This window comes from Biomphalaria glabrata, chromosome 1 (genome assembly GCF_947242115.1).
Source record: "Biomphalaria glabrata chromosome 1, xgBioGlab47.1, whole genome shotgun sequence".
Taxonomy (NCBI): domain Eukaryota; kingdom Metazoa; phylum Mollusca; class Gastropoda; family Planorbidae; genus Biomphalaria; species Biomphalaria glabrata.
Window position 1 is genome coordinate 53,620,358 of NC_074711.1, and position 17,535 is coordinate 53,637,892.

Sequence of the window (17,535 nt, forward strand, 5' to 3'; positions counted from 1 at the left end):
AAACAAAGGTGGATGAAAAACATGTAGAAAATGATATGGACAAATATAGTTTTGATGCAGTCGTAATACAATCCTTAGTGGGGTGTGGGCCTGAGTGGGTTAAACCGGCTGGCAACCAACTGAGACCATTCGCTATAGAAGGCCTGAACACTGACCTGCAACGTCACAACCTGTGGGCAATTTAGATCAATAGCTCGTTGCCACGTCACAGGTCTGTACGAGCGGCAACAAGCTGTTTGTTTAAACTGCCCCCACGTTGTGACGTTGCTAGTCAGTGTTCAAGCCTTCCTTAACTAAAGCTAGTTGGTCAATAGTATACTAACGTATTCGTTATAAAAGCTCCCTAGTGTAAGGGGCAGGGACATTAATATTTCATCACTAATGGGGCCTCGGTTGTCAGCACAGAGCTTCAGCATTACAAAGTCCGGGCATGTTTAGTCAACTGACACAGAATGTAATTTGATAGAAAAGTTAAAGCTGCCCCTTTCAGACCTACTAATTTAGGATGTCTAGTACATCTGTTGCCCCTTTCAGACCTTCCAATTTATGATGTTTAGCTCATCTGTTTCAATAGTCGACATTCAACAACCACCAACTGATTTAACTTAACCAACGTAGGTCAGGTACTCGTTACGGTTGGACTCGATGGCGCCCTAAAGGTCCCTAAGTTCAAAATCCTAGTTCTCAACTGGGTTAATAACTCGAAACTTCTAAGTTCGGAAGCCAATTGCTTTAATACTCGCCCCCCCCCCCCCCCAAGACGTTATTTAATAAGATCCACACTATTTTGATAGTTATTAAGAAAGGGGGGGGGGTGTCTACGTCTAGTTAGGTGTGTACCATCAACAGCAAAGATGTTGACATTTATTGTTTCTGTCTCTGTACCAAGGGAATGAGGCTCAATCACGTCAATGACTAGTTGTGAGATCAATACCTTCTCATTACTCTGTTGTTATCGCCCCTTTAAACGCTATAGAGACCCCCCCTCCCCTTCAACAATTGATTCCGCTCCGTGCTGTCGCATCATTAAGAGAAGCTTGGACGACTTAAGGCTATCTATCATCGGGTTCTTGCCGTTTGATTGACGTCACACATGAATAAAGATGATATCCCCTCTTTCCCTTTAGTTAGTCCATATTGTTGTAAGGTTTCTTTTTCTCATCGCTTTGTCTACTTTTAAACTGTGTGTGTGTGTGTATTATGTTTTAAAAGTATCTCACATGGAAATGACCCGGTTGTTAGAGCGCTTGGACCAGAGCCGAGAGTCCCGAGTTCGAGCCAAGTTTTCTTTAAAACTAAGACCTCAAATTTGAACAAACTACATGAGCATATAAATTTCTATCTGTACATCCAATTCTGAATCTCACCTTGTTACTACTCCTAGACTTGAGTAATAATATTTCTTAACAAAATCTAACTTCCTACAATAACACAACCTTTCAGTCTCACGTTCTATGGTCGTCTCCCCTAACTAAGACCAAGTGATGACAATGCCACCTATGTTGCGTAATTCACAGCAATCGCTTACCTCTTCCCACCGTCACCATAGAAACGCACGAACACACACACATACACAAACACTTCATGACAGCCTGACATCTGCTAGAGAAAGTAAGAATGTGTAGTTAATGTGTTGGCCACATAGCACGTTAATCCAAGCAGAGGCGTAGCTAGGAGGGGGAGGGATGGGGAGAATTTGAAAATCCCTCCCAGGCCCCCACTTGAGGGGGGGGCCCAAATGAGTGGGTTTTTTTTTACATTAAATAATAAATATTACGCAAAATGCAGGGGCCCCAAATAGGTCAAGCCCCTCCCTCCCGGGCCTCTAATGATGGCAAATTCCTAGCTACGCCACTGAATCCCTGACCACAACAGCTCATACCTCCCCTCTCCCCGGGCCTACATTTTTAATAGATTAAAAAAAAGGTTTCCATCAGATACAATAGCTCACGACGTTCAAGAATAGTTCTCTGGTCACCTGCGGTCTCCCAATCTTAATCTTATGTTGCCCGAATTCTTGTTGCCACCTTTCCTACTGCCACATTGCTCAATCACCCGTTGCCTCATCTCCTATTGCCCAAGCTCTCGTTGCACCAACTCCTGTTGCCAAATATCATTTTGCCCCATCTCTAATAATTGTAGGAATGAATGTCAATCACTTGGTGGATGGATTACATGTTTACCTTCCAGTAAATTTTAACTCAAGTAAGCATATCTTATTGGCGTGGCGTTCAAATGTTATTGCATTTGATTTCCTAATCGAGCGTTCTAGTGCTCCCAGTGAAGACAGAAGATTTATATCTTTGGGATTTTAGGAAGCCAAGCTATTTGACTTGAAACAAAAATCCACCCACTTAACACAATCGTTATCCCAACAGCAATATACGCATGCGAGACATGGAAGTCATCTGCCAAAATTGAGAAAAGACTAAATGTGGCTCAACAAAAATGGCTAAGACAGATTTTAGGAGTCATTTATAGAGATCGGGTCTCAAACTAGGAAATCCTACGCCGAACTGCGATTTCGAACATTTAATGAGGCTGTGACAAACAGTCGCATGAGGTTTTCGGGACATGTTTTCTGACAAAATAAATTACGCATACCAAGAGTTGCGATAAAATGGTGGCCAATACGAGGAAAGCGCAAACAGGGACGTCCTCGAATAACGTCACACTTTCATGGAGGAACTCAGAGCAGTGGACCATATTGGAAAATGCTTCAGATGACTCTTTGTGGAGACAGCTTGCCGCCCGAATGCACCGAACGGCGCGGGAAGCCTTTTAAGAGTCCAGCCAACCCTAAGAAGAAGTACACGCCCTTGGTTGTTGTGCTGGTCACCTGACACCCACGTTAACTAGTGAGCTTTACATCATCTGTCCCCTTTGATCGCATGGCCTGAAAGAGATAGACCTTCTTTACATTTTAAGCTTATGTAACGTTTTATTATTTCTATATTAGTAATATTAAGCAGGCAACTAAAATACATTACATTTTTTACAAACTAAAATAAGCGTACATTGTCAATGTATTGCCGTGAAATAATAGTCGCGTCCTCTCACGCCTAAACATGGCTACTGAAATGACAGACACAAGGTGTTTAAGACACTTTCCAGACAGTGCCTGGCTCGCATTTCAAATCAAATAGGACCCGTTTAAATGAAATTCATAGAGGGACTACAGTAGACTAAACGATGAACAGAAACGATTTAAGACTTTTAAGGAATATTCAGAGTTGACCAAAACAAGTACTGACCTTAGGTGACCCATGACAGAACTGTTCAACGAGTGGCCAGGGGCAACAAGGACTTTCTTTTCTTTTTCGATGTAATCTATAATGCTAGAGACATCCTAGGGTGAAAAAAAAATCAAAGACTGCCTCGAGGTAAACCGGAACATCAAAGACTGTCCTGAGTTGACCATTGACATCAAACGTTGTCCCGAGGTGACCCGGAATATGTAAAAGGCAAGAGTACATTCAAATGATGTAATCTAAAAGCCAAGAATACATTAAGATGATGTAATCGCCTCTACTCAGAACTAAAGTTGAAACTCGCGCTGCCAATCTGAGACACTTCACCTTTATTTATATCCCAGACTCGACCATAGGGTGTAGTACGAGCCCCCAATATCTAAAATGACATTTGTAAATATCCTTAAGACACCGCAGACCTGGTCTTAGATGGTCACAATACTCTGTCACTCTGTGAATATGTTAATTTTCCACATATCAAGAATTTAAAAAATCCAAACTCAACCTCAGGCTCGGTTGATGAACTTATCCCTTATTCATGTCCAGTAATTATTAGTAATTATAGTTTCCCGGCGCCGTCTGCAATTAGTATAAACTGTTGGAATAGATTTATCATTGAAACGAAGATGTATTCAAAAAACAACAAATAAGCATAATCACTGGTATACAGGCTAACATACAGACATAAACATACAGACATAAACATACAGACATATACATACCTTAATGAGACTAGTATCTTGTGTTGTATCAATACGTGATTGATAAAAGAAAAGAGCATCTCTTATAATTCTACAGAGATATGTAAACTCTTCCAATGGCATCTCATTTATTTCTTTGATTGGATTTCAAGTTATTTGGCTACAGACTCATTATTATATGATTCCGTTTGAACGACACATAAGTGCGAGACGCTAAGTATAAGGTGTCCTTGATGATTATACATACATTAGAGTGAAAGTTTAGGTGTAAAATAGGGTGAATAAAAATATTTATCACATATCTGTATGTTCACGAGCCGACAGTCTTTGTAAGACGTTAATGAACCTACAGTCTGTGTAAGACGTTCACGCGTCAACAGTCTGTGTAAGACGTTCATGGGCCAACAGTCTGTGTAAGACGTTCATGGGCCGACAGTCTGTGTAAGACGTTCATGGGCCAACATTCTGTGTAAGACGTTCATGCGCCAACAGTCTGTGTAAGACGTTCATGGACTAACATTCTGTGTAAGACGTTCATGGGCCAACAGTCTGTGTAAGACGTTCATGAGCCAACAGTCTGTGTAAGACGTTCATGAGCCAACATTCTGTGTAAGACGTTCATGAGCCAACAGTCTGTGTAAGACGTTCATGGACTAACATTCTGTGTAAGACGTTCATGGGCCAACAGTCTGTGTAAGACGTTCATGAGCCAACATTCTGTGTAAGACGTTCATGAGCCAACAGTCTGTGTAAGACGTTCATGGACTAACATTCTGTGTAAGACGTTCATGGGCCAACAGTCTGTGTAAGACGTTCATGAGCCAACAGTCTGTGTAAGACGTTCATGAGCCAACAGTCTGTGTAAGACGTTCATGAGCCGACATTCTGTGTAAGACGTTCATGAGACCACAGTCTGTTTAAGACGTCCGTGAGCCAACATTCTGTGTAAGACGTTCATGAGACCACATTCTGTGTAAGACGTCCGTGAGCCAACATTCTGTGTAAGACGTTCATGGGCCAACATTCTGTGTAAGACGTTCATGGGCCAACATTCTGTGTAAGACGTTCATGGGCCAACATTCTGTGTAAGACGTTCATGAGCCAACAGTCTGTGTAAGACGTTCATGAGCCAACATTCTGTGTAAGACGTTCATGGGCCAACATTCTGTGTAAGACGTTCATGAGCCAACAGTCTGTGTAAGACGTTCATGAGCCAACAGTCTATGCAAGACGTTCATGAGCCAACATTCTGTGTAAGACGTTCATGAGCCAATATTCTGTGTAAGACGTTCATGGGCCAACATTCTGTGTAAGACGTTCATGAGCCAACAGTCTGTGTAAGACGTTCATGAGACCACAGTCTGTTTAAGACGTCCGTGAGCCAACGATTTGTTTATGGACCGACACTTTGCCTGGAAAGCTCATGAGACAAACCTTAGTGTTTTACCCTAGCTTCAGCAACGCCACACAAAATAAAAAGATAAAAAGATACAAAATAAAACAACCTCCACCACAGACACTCTCTCTCTCTCTCACACACACACACACCTACCAAACATCAACAGACTGACGTGTTCATCAGACGTACACAGTAGCTGACAACTCGTCTACAGTGGCCAAGTGAAAAAAAAAAACCCTTATAGCTGTTTAAGTTCTCCCAACAAATGGAATTTCTAGATCGAGACAGCTATTAAATCGCTCGCCGAGAGATTCTCTCTGACTTCCGGCAATTTCACTGCACTAGCGGGTATTCCCGCGGAAAATCGAGGCAAGACGGAACTTTAATGAGGGAATGATTTCTGCATTTGAAAGAACAAAGCCCGTCAATTCATTAGAGGAACTGTCTTGCGTGTGACTCGCCAAATGCATCCTCCTTCGTACTGATGGAGACACAAAGCGACCGGCCTACCCCTCCCCCCTTTTCCCTTCTAAAACCGTTTATTATAAGAGCGCACATTTTCATTAAGTCATTATTGCTGCCACTCGATTGAACAAGATTGAAAAGGGGGGGGGGGAGGATGGGTTGATGGGGGATGGGGTGGGGGGGAATACTAGGGAATGGTCACCGGAAAACATGATCTCTCATCCCACCCCTCTTCTTTTCAGATTTTTCCCGTTTTTTTTTTCACTAGAACCAGCATTACATTCCAGTGAGAAAATTGTCTGGATGATTGGCCGAGACCTCCCCTCCCCTTCGCTTCACTTACTTCTTCCGATTCAAACCTTTAGTCTTAGCTATTAAGGCGCGACTTTAGCTTCTATTTCTATCGATCTGCGAACGTTTGAGGAAGAGCCAGTAGCCCCGAGCTTCTTCCGTTCATCTTACAGATCTACTGGGCAACAGCGCCCAAGTAAATTTGGGACTTGAAACCAAAATAAGAAGATAGTTCTTACAAGTAAATTTGTTGGTCTTTGCTGTTATGTATTTGTATTCTACTCAACGCAGGCTTTCCATTGGACTATTAGTTTTGTGTAAATTACAATTATTTAGCCGAATAGTTGAAGTAATGGAGATTCTAAGCGCATCTGTCATGCGAGCCGAAATCGCTAACAACTCGACCAGACAAAAGTTTTAAAAAGTCGAACGTTATAAAACTAAATAGATGAACTGTATACCATGTGACTCAATCTAGCCCAATACCAAGTCCCGATTTCTTCATATATCAATTTCCTTTTTTTTTTTAAATTTCAGAACCCCAAGCTAGAGAACTCTAGATCAGAACTAAAGTCCAAGTTATTTCCCCTGTCCTGCAGGCACCCTTACAACTTGAATCTATTAAGATCCTTCCCAAGGCCGACGGCCATTCAGTTAATGGTGGACATTTAACCCTGGCGATAGATACTGCTTGGTCTAATAGCATTGGTCAGTAGTTATTGCTGCCTCGGGTCAACAAGGGAAGGAATTGGTCTTTTGGAAACAAATGTGTGTGCAGAAAAAAAAAGGGAAAAGGTCTTTGACTCTGGCTAAAAAACAGCGAATTTTTAAATTCTTTTTTTTAAATCTTAACATTGTCCTAAAACACTCACACACATCTCACAAACACATACACACATTCTTTTTCTTAAATCTGAATTTTGTCCTAAAACACACACACATATCACAAACACATGCACACACACATCACACACACTTTTCACGCACTTGAATCACACACCTGACACTTTTCACACATAGGTGTTTGTGATTGGACTTGTGTGTGATATGTGTGTAACGGGTGTGTGTGATAGGTTGTATGAGATGTATGATAGGTGAGTCAGCATGGGCGTAGCTAGGGGGGGGGGTCCCCCGAAATGAAATCCCCCCTCCCCTAAAGGAGGGGATCGGAATTTAGTGACTGTTTTTTTTGCTTTGATTTTGTTTATTTTAGGTGAGATTTTAATACTAAACCATCACTTGCCCCAGCACAACCAAAGGGGTTATGAGTTTAAAACCACCTACCAGGGGGGTTTGAGTTTAAAAACCCCTACCAGGGGGATTCGAGTTTAAAACCCCTACCAGAGGGGTTCTAGTTTAAAAACCCCTACTAGGGGTTTTGAGTTTTAAACCCCCTACCTGGGGTTTTTGCACTTAGCCCCCCCTCTTTTATAAAACAAAACAAAACAAATGCAAACGAAAATCCCCTAATTCCAAGAGCACAGTTAAGGATTCTGATTTTAAAACCCCCTCTTCAATATAAAAAATAATCAAATTACACACTAAAATTATTTGAGCGTAGCCAATCCAATTGGGGGTTTTTGAGATTAAACCCCTCTTCTACAAATGGCTTTTTTTTTAAGTTTAAAATCCCTCCAGATGGTTTTGAGTTTAAGATCCCCCTACAGAGCATTTTGAGGTGGAAAACTCCCAACCGATGATTTTGACGATAAAACTTCTCTTTTCGATATAAAATCTAAAGCAAACTACAGTCACTTAATTCCAAGAGCGTATTTAAGAGAGGTTACAGATTTTTACCAGTCGCAGGGCTCCATTAATAAACTGCAGTGAATAGTCATCAAAAATGCCCAAGACAGATTTTAGGAGTCAGTTATAGAGATCGGGTCTAAATCAAGGAAATCCTATCCCGAACTGGGAGTCGACCCCTTAGTAAGATTGTGAGAGAGCGACGCATGAGGTTTGCGGGACATGTTCTCCGACAAAATGAATTACGCATAAGAAGAGTTGCAATGATATCCTAGTACAACTTGACACCACTTATTCATGCAAGTCCTCATGGCAGGTGGGAAGAGGCTTCAAACATTACCAGTGACAGATTTTTATGGAAACAGCTTGACGGCAAATGCGCCGAACAGTGCATGAGGGTCTAAGTCAGTAAGAATAGCACATTAGGTTTTTAAAATGAAACTTTTTAATAGCAGGAAAATGCACTGTAGATACCTCAGAATATGCAGTTTGTTGGCTTTCAATATAAAAAAAAATGCTTGGCGGCGGGGCTCCGCCCCGCTCTAGGGGAGTTCCTAGCGCTCCCCCAGACCCCCTTGCTAGTAATGTCGGGGAGTCTACAATTTTATGGAAACAGCTTGGCGCAAATGCGCCGAACGGCGCGGGAGGATCTAAGTCAGTAAGAATAGCACATTAGGATTTTGAAATAGAACTTTTTAATAGCAGGAAAATGCAGTGTAGATACCTCAGAATATGCATTTTGTTGGCTTTCAAGACCAGAAATAGTGCTTGGCCCCGCGCTGGGGGAGCTCCTATCGCTCCCCCAGACCCCATTGCGGGGAATGGCGGGGAATCTACAATCTTTCCACTAACTCAAGGAAGAACCTATTTTATGGCACAATAAACGTCTTCCGAAAGAATGAAGGGTCAGATGTAATAAAGATTATGTACACAGACACCCACACACATAAGTACATATACATTTTTTGTCGCGTGGGGGGGGGGGGGGAATTCACCCCCTAACCCCCCCCCCCCCCCCCCCGAAAAAAAATCATGGCTACGTCCATGGATGTGTGTGATAGGTGTTTATATGATATATGTGTGTGATAGATGTGTGTTTTATAAATGTATGAATGAATAACGTGTAATTTTGTTTACAAGTGTCTTTTTTTAACGCAGAAATTCGTTGTTTAACTTCTTTACAGTTTCAATGTATTGAACTTTAAAAACATGTCCAAAATCAAACCCTAGCTGTATCGACTCACTCGGTCTGTCTGTCTGTCTGGTACAAATTTTGTATACGTTATCTTTCTCCAATTTCCATTCTCGAATCAAGTTTAAACTTTGCACAATTATTCATTGTTTCTGACAAAACATGAATCAATAAAAAAAATTAATTAATCAATTAGTTGATAATGGATTCATTTTGTTTGATATAGAAAAAAGGAAAATAAATCTGATAGTAATCTATAGTATGGCTTCAAGTGTGTAGTTCTTTTTGTTATGGTGGTGTATGTTGGTTTTTTGTTTTTTTGGTTAACTTTTGCTTGTTTATGCTTCTCTTAGGTAAAGGTTACACTTAATAAGCTCATATTAATATTACATAGGACACACTCAGACGATCTCTGACAGAATATTTATATCTTAGAACTTATAGAGTTCTCGCAAATGACCATCATTTTGTTCTGGTAATTCTTTAAATAATTGAATTTCATCCTTGGCACTGTTAAAAAATGAAAAACAAACTTACACGTTTACAATTTGTATTAAATTTTAATACATACATATCAATGATCTATAAGTTCTCATATTAATCAATGTTCATGGCAGTCCAGAGTTTTATCTACAAATAGAAAATTCCACGTTTTAATTTTATTTCTCAGACAAGCAGCATGTACAAGAAACAATGTAGAGAAAGAAACAGATTTTTAAAAGATTGAGACACAACGGTGGTATGAACACAACAATAAATGTATATCACATGTCACATTGTCTTGGTACAAAAAAAATATTCAATATAAGAAATAGTGTAAATAATGTTGTAAATAATGTAAATCATGTTGTAAATCATGTTGTAAATCATGTTGTTATAAACGTGTTTAACTGAGACCATTCGTCATAGAAGGCATCAACACTTATCTGCGACGTCGCAGCCTGTGGGCAATGCAGACTAATGGTTGGTTGCCACATTGTACAGACCTGTGACGTTGCAACGAGGTATTGGTCTCCACTGCCCACAGGTTGTGACGTTGTAGGCCAATGTTCAGGCCTATTATAACAAATAGTCTCGGCTTAAGATTTCTGAGTACGAGACAGTGACAATATTGTAAATATTTTTTTTCCTTTTTTTTTAATTCTCAACTAAACATTTGAGTCCTGTAACACGCTGACCCTAAAAAAAAAGACCCTTTCAAGTTGAGAACTCTATCTCAAATAAGGAAAACTGTGTAGCAGTTTAAAAATTAGGATTTAGAAAATGCCAAAAAATAGATAATCAGACACTATTTCTTTTGTTCTAGATCTCATGCCATTGCTTTTAATTCTATACAAATGTTTGAGTGTTTGTTCTAAAAATAAAATGTGTTTGACTATCAACGAAACCGCAAAGAAGAACTTGAAGAGACTAAGGTCACGATGACTCTATGGATGTGCAATGTGTTGTTAGTCTATACAGAGACAACTTGTAGAGTCTATGTAAATGTTTCCAGAGAGTAGAACTCTGTTCAGACTAGTCAGAGCTAGTCTGTGAGCCTACTAAGTCATTGTATAGAAGTCACTACAAGTTAAAGTAGATCTAGCTCAGAGATGTGCCTCCAATGCAATGCTCAAATAATGAAGTTTTGATAACAAATCTTAGGCGAACATTTTGTTAGTACTGTTTATCATGCTGAATAAAAAGAAAATAACTAAACAAAGTGTAGAGAGAAAAAGAAACCATATTTTTGTTTGATATTGTAGGTGATAAAATTAACGTTTTTCTAATACTACACACAACCACTTAGAGTAACAATATGACTTTAATAAGAATGATTATTATTTTATCAAGGTTAGTTATTCGATATTTAAAACAAACAAAAAATCCATTTTTATACGTTTTTTTTTTACTTTAAAATAATAATGTTTATTTTGTTACAATGTATCGTTTGATAAGAAGAAAACGGATGCGATGTGACCTCCTGAAAGTTGAATTAAGTCAGTCTTCTTTTCAAAGGTGTAAAAATTAAGATTTCAAAGTAGAGATCAGACTGTCAACTTGTCATCATTAGTAAATAGTTGGAAGTACTTGATGGATGATTTGGGGTATTGAAATGTTTAGTCTGAGTACTGGACAAAAATGTTATAATTTGTGTATAAATAAATAAAGGATGGGATAGGGATTGATGTATGGAAGAAAGGTGATTTCCAATTGTAAAGTAGAACTATTGGAAGAAGAAAAAATAAAGAAAAAGGTTACCCTGTGTACAATACTAAGCAAAAATTTGCTAAGGAAGTAGATCTATTTGTTTATCTACATTGCTAAGGAAGTAGATCTATTTGTTTATCTACATTGCTAAGGAAGTAGATCTATTTGTTTATCTACATTGCTAAGGAAGTAGATCTATTTGTTTATCTACTTTGATAAGGAAGTAGATCTATTTGTTTATCTACATTGCTAAGGAAATAGATCTACTTATTTTTATAAGTCCAGGTAAGAGTCTATTTGTGATGTTATTTATGAATTGTATCTTTCAAAATTTAACTTTTAGTTTATAGAGTGCAGTGCAGTTCAAAGGTCATCAAGAACGTGATGTCTCACACAAGAGATGACGTCAGAGAGGGGGGAAAAGTATTTATACGTCAGAGCTACACTAGATGTTTGATTCCTGTTATGAAAGTTAAAATTGCGGCGTCATTAAAACGTATCAAAACAGAGAACTTGATCAGCATTTATACATATTTGTATATATAGATATATTAAAACCTCTGTTACCCCCCCCCCCGGACACACACACAAGCACACAAAGTTCGGTGGCTACACCAAAGCGTCTTCCTTGCATTTACATCTAATACAAAATCATAATTCATTCAGTGGATTGGTTTCTTCACGTCAGTGGTACGTAAATTCTATTTAAAAACAAAACAAAATGTGAAACAGTTAAATAGTAAAGAATGCGTGAAACAACATTAGAATATAGTTAACATTAAATATGTACAACCGGTTCCTCTGTATGTATAGTTTGTAAAGTGAAGTTGAATTTTTTCGATTTCTAGTCTATTTCTGTAACAGATTCTGAAAGTTCTCTAAAATTGACTAGATCTGTTGAAAATCGTCTGATGTTTTTGGATTCAGTTGGTAACAAGTCTTCATCGACTTGTTTGGTTAAAACAAGGTCAACAGGACTGTCCACGGCGAGGTCAATGCCGCTGGAGCCATCACTTCTGCTGATCTCGCCTGCACACTCATTGCTCTCCTCCAAGCTAGGCGGAGGGGAGGGGCTGGTGGCCGAGTCCATTAATTTTGGAGCCCTGTGCTCCAGCCTGATGAGATGGTGTTGGTGGAGGCAGGGCGGGGATTTATCTTCCGCCGCGGCTACTGTAGAAGGGGGTGATGAGGACACGGTGGATTCGTCTCTGTCGCTCTCGGTAAACAATCCCAAGTCGGCGCAGGTCACGTGTTCATCCTTCACCCTGTGGTTCAGCACGTTCATGGCTGACTCACTGCGTTTTAGACTGTGCCTTTCACGAGCTTCGCTCCGCTTTGGATGCCTGTCGCTGGGATCGTGCCCGCAAGAGCTGGTGACGGTCTCGTCCTTGTCCTTCATGCTCAGATCTTCGGGCACTTCCGGTTTGACCAAAAACAAGGGCTGCGGCGAGTGAATCAAGTGGGCTGGAACTGACCTCAATTCTTGGGTTTTAGAGCTGTGACTCTTTGGCGTGTAAGGGCACAACCTGGACGCGTCGTGGGCATCCTGGAGACTGTTGGAAAGTATGTCTCTGGAAATCATACTGTTCAGGTGACTTAGGACACCCCTGCTCTCAAAGTCTATGCGGCTTTCAAGAGCCGCCTCCGCCCGGGACTCGGTGTTTTTCTTGTTCTTGGCTTTCAGGACGTTTTTTTCGGCGTTTAGTTTGTGTTCAGCGACTTCCGCACTGGAAATGTTTTCTTGTTTCTTCCATTTAGTACGGCGGTTCTGGAACCAAATCTTGACCTGAAACAATAATAAAAATAATGTAAGCTTTATTCTCAACGATACTTAACACAGTAACACTACACCATCTCAAAGTAATGCGAACACTATAAGTCAATGGGAATCTTTAAAAAAGTTCTTTTACATTGTCATTTTATTTGAGACCTCCTCCTATATAGAAAAAAAAAGGTTATTGTGCTTGTTGTGTGTGTCTGTCAGTAAATCACTAAATTAAAAATCTGATTAAACCGTCTTCGTATTGTGTTTGTTGTGTGTGTCTGTCAGTAAATCACTAAATTAAAAATCTGATTAAACCGTCTTCGTATTGTGTTTGTTGTGTGTGTCTGTCAGTAAATCACTAAATTAAAAATCTGATTAAACCGTCTTCGTATTGTGTTTGTTGTGTGTGTCTGTCAGTAAATCACTAAATTAAAAATCTGATCAAACCGTCTTCGTATTGTGTTTGTTGTGTGTGTCTGTCAGTAAATCACTAAATTAAAAATCTGATCAAACCGTCTTCGTATTGTGTTTGTTGTGTGTGTCTGTCAGTAAATCACTAAATTAAAAATCTGATCAAACCGTCTTCGTATTGTGTTTGTTGTGTGTGTCTGTCAGTAAATCACTAAATTAAAAATCTGATCAAACCGTCTTCGTATTGTGTTTGAAAAGGTGCTACGCCGGTATACGTTCTTGTAGAGGCGAGCAATGTTTTAAATCAATTGTGCAAGACTAATGCACACACATTTAATTGTGCAAGACTAATGCACACATATTTAATTGTGCAAGACTAATGCACACACATTTAATTGTGCAAGACTAATGCACACACATTTAATTGTGCAAGACTAATGCACACATATTTAATTGTGCAAGACTAATGCACACATATTTAATTGTGCAAGACTAATGCACACATATTTAATTGTGCAAGACTAATGCACACATATTTAATTGTGCAAGACTAATGCACACATATTTAATTGTGCAAGACTAATGCACATATATTTAATTGTGCAAGACTAATGCACACATATTTAATTGTGCAAGACTAATGCACATATATTTAATTGTGCAAGACTAATGCACACATATTTAATTGTGCAAGACTAATGCACACATATTTAATTGTGCAAGACTAATGCACATATATTTAATTGTGCAAGACTAATGCACACATATTTAATTGTGCAAGACTAATGCACACATATTTAATTGTGCAAGACTAATGCACACATATTTAATTGTGCAAGACTAATGCACACATATTTAATTGTGCAAGACTAATGCACACATATTTAATTGTGCAAGACTAATGCACACATATTTAATTGTGCAAGACTAATGCACACATATTTAATTGTGCAAGACTAATGCACACATATTTAATTGTGCAAGACTAATGCACACATATTTAATTGTGCAAGACTAATGCACACATATTTAATTGTGCAAGACTAATGCACACACATTTAATTGTGCAAGACTAATGCACACACATTTAATTGTGCAAGACTAATGCACACACATTTAATTGTGCAAGACTAATGCACACACATTTAATTGTGCAAGACTAATGCACACACATTTAATTGTGCAAGACTAATGCACACATATTTAATTGTGCAAGACTAATGCACACATATTTAATTGTGCAAGACTAATGCACACACATTTAATTGTGCAAGACTAATGCACACACATTTAATTGTGCAAGACTAATGCACACATATTTAATTGTGCAAGACTAATGCACACATATTTAATTGTGCAAGACTAATGCACACATATTTAATTGTGCAAGACTAATGCACACATATTTAATTGTGCAAGACTAATGCACACATATTTAATTGTGCAAGACTAATGCACATATATTTAATTGTGCAAGACTAATGCACACATATTTAATTGTGCAAGACTAATGCACATATATTTAATTGTGCAAGACTAATGCACACATATTTAATTGTGCAAGACTAATGCACACATATTTAATTGTGCAAGACTAATGCACATATATTTAATTGTGCAAGACTAATGCACACATATTTAATTGTGCAAGACTAATGCACACATATTTAATTGTGCAAGACTAATGCACACATATTTAATTGTGCAAGACTAATGCACACATATTTAATTGTGCAAGACTAATGCACACATATTTAATTGTGCAAGACTAATGCACACATATTTAATTGTGCAAGACTAATGCACACATATTTAATTGTGCAAGACTAATGCACACATATTTAATTGTGCAAGACTAATGCACACATATTTAATTGTGCAAGACTAATGCACACATATTTAATTGTGCAAGACTAATGCACACATATTTAATTGTGCAAGACTAATGCACACACATTTAATTGTGCAAGACTAATGCACACACATTTAATTGTGCAAGACTAATGCACACACATTTAATTGTGCAAGACTAATGCACACACATTTAATTGTGCAAGACTAATGCACACACATTTAATTGTGCAAGACTAATGCACACATATTTAATTGTGCAAGACTAATGCACACACATTTAATTGTGCAAGACTAATGCACACATATTTAATTGTGCAAGACTAATGCACACATATTTAATTGTGCAAGACTAATGCACACATATTTAATTGTGCAAGACTAATGCACACATATTTAATTGTGCAAGACTAATGCACACACATTTAATTGTGCAAGACTAATGCACACACATTTAATTGTGCAAGACTAATGCACACACATTTAATTGTGCAAGACTAATGCACACACATTTAATTGTGCAAGACTAATGCACACATATTTAATTGTGCAAGACTAATGCACATATATTTAAAAAAAAAAACAAGGCCAGAGAAAGGGCGTATCTTTTAGCCTCGTGATTTAAGGTAATATCTTTTTCATTCATAGCAACTCAATATTATAACTGTTACGTGCGCATCTTAGTGTAAATGTGAAATGGTGCGAATGCGTGTTGAAAGGGGAAGAAGAACCAAAATGGAGGAATATGAACAAGAAAGTGTTTTCAGTATTAATAAAGATTAAAGTATTTATAAACTGTGATTTGTCGTTTTCATGTCTAAAGAGTCTCATCCAATATGAAGACGTAACAAGTGGCGCCCAACGAAAAGGTAAAATCCACGTATCCCTCTATTCACAGGGGATCTCCTGTCAGCAGACAGTAGAGATAGTAAAGTCTAGATCTAGAGACAGGAGAACATTCGATTCGATATTATTGGAAATAGACTATGGCGGACAAGGCTGAGGTAGCAGCGTTGAAGGAAGAGGGAAGGTTGTTGGAGCTTGAAGGGGCAGAACTAAGAAAATACGTACAAGAAAGGTTGATGGAGAAGGAGAGATTAGATAAGGAGGACAAAAGAGAAAAAGAAAAGGAGAGATTAGATAAGGAGGACAAAAGAGAAAGAGAAAAGGATAAGGAGATAGTAGCAATTGAAAGGGAAAAGAAAAATGAATTAGTTGCCATTGAAAGAGAAAGATTGGCGTTGGAAAAAGAGACAGCAGAGAGAAAGTTAAAAACAAACCAAGAAAAAGAGAGTGATAAAAGAATAGGGGAAACTACAGGGAATAAACTGGCAAAATATAAAGGTGCAATATTCGAAGAAGCTAAAATGGACATTGACATTTTTTTGAAGAAATTTGAAATTGAAATGAGAGAACTGGAATACCCCGAAGACAAATGGTCATTCTTATTATCAAAGTCATTTGTAGCAGAGGTTCCATCGAAGATATGCATGAACCAGAGCAGCTATAGCGTGGTGAAAGAACAATTACTACGAACGTACGGAAAAACAGAGGCGTACTACCGTGAACAATTTGTTAACTGTGCGATAGAAACAAATGATGACCCACAGACATTCATGGACAGAATGACCAGTAGTTTTGAAAATTGGACTGAAACCGCCAAAATAGAAAAGACATTTGACGGTCTAAAGACATTTCTAATGATAGACAAAGCAATTTATGAGTGTCAGGAGGAATTAAAAATATTTTTGTTGGAGAGGAAACCAAAATCCATAGAAGACATAGTAAGACTGATAAGGGCCTATAAGGTGGCACATCCAGATAAGAAACTATCCAGAGGCAGCGACATAGAAGAAATAGTTGCATTTAACAGAACAAGAGATACACGAGACAACTACATCAACAACGGCAGACGATATAGATATGATGAACAAAATAGGTTTAGAGGACAAGGAAGGAACCAAATGGGTAGTAGACCAGGACAGTTTTATAGTAACCGAGGTCGATACCAAAGAAATGTACAGGGACGATTCGGCGCAGTAAGGGATAGAAGAGATCAAAGCCTGTCAATGTTAACATGTGCAGGAAGCCTTGAGTATTTTGAGACCTTCGTGGGAAACAAAATAGCAAGGACGATACGAGATTCAGGCAGTACAATAGTGGGTGTTAATAAGAAATTAGTAGAAGAACAAGACTATACCGGCAAAACCAGGAATTGTGTGATGTTTGATGGGAAGACTGTACAATTACCAGTTGCTACAATTAAAATTGAT

General features: G+C 38.6%; 1 protein-coding gene across 1 annotated transcript in view; it reads right to left on the reverse strand.

Moving 5' to 3' along the window:
• Positions 1-9,593: 9,593 nt before the first annotated feature.
• The window catches only part of LOC106070699 (uncharacterized), a 58,566-nt gene continuing 50,624 nt past the window's right edge, over positions 9,594-17,535 (reverse strand). The window contains exon 5 of the mRNA XM_056043714.1: positions 9,594-13,021. Within this exon, the coding sequence (XP_055899689.1) occupies positions 12,080-13,021 (942 nt within the window). The 3' untranslated portion in view covers positions 9,594-12,079. The remainder of the gene's footprint in view (positions 13,022-17,535) is intronic.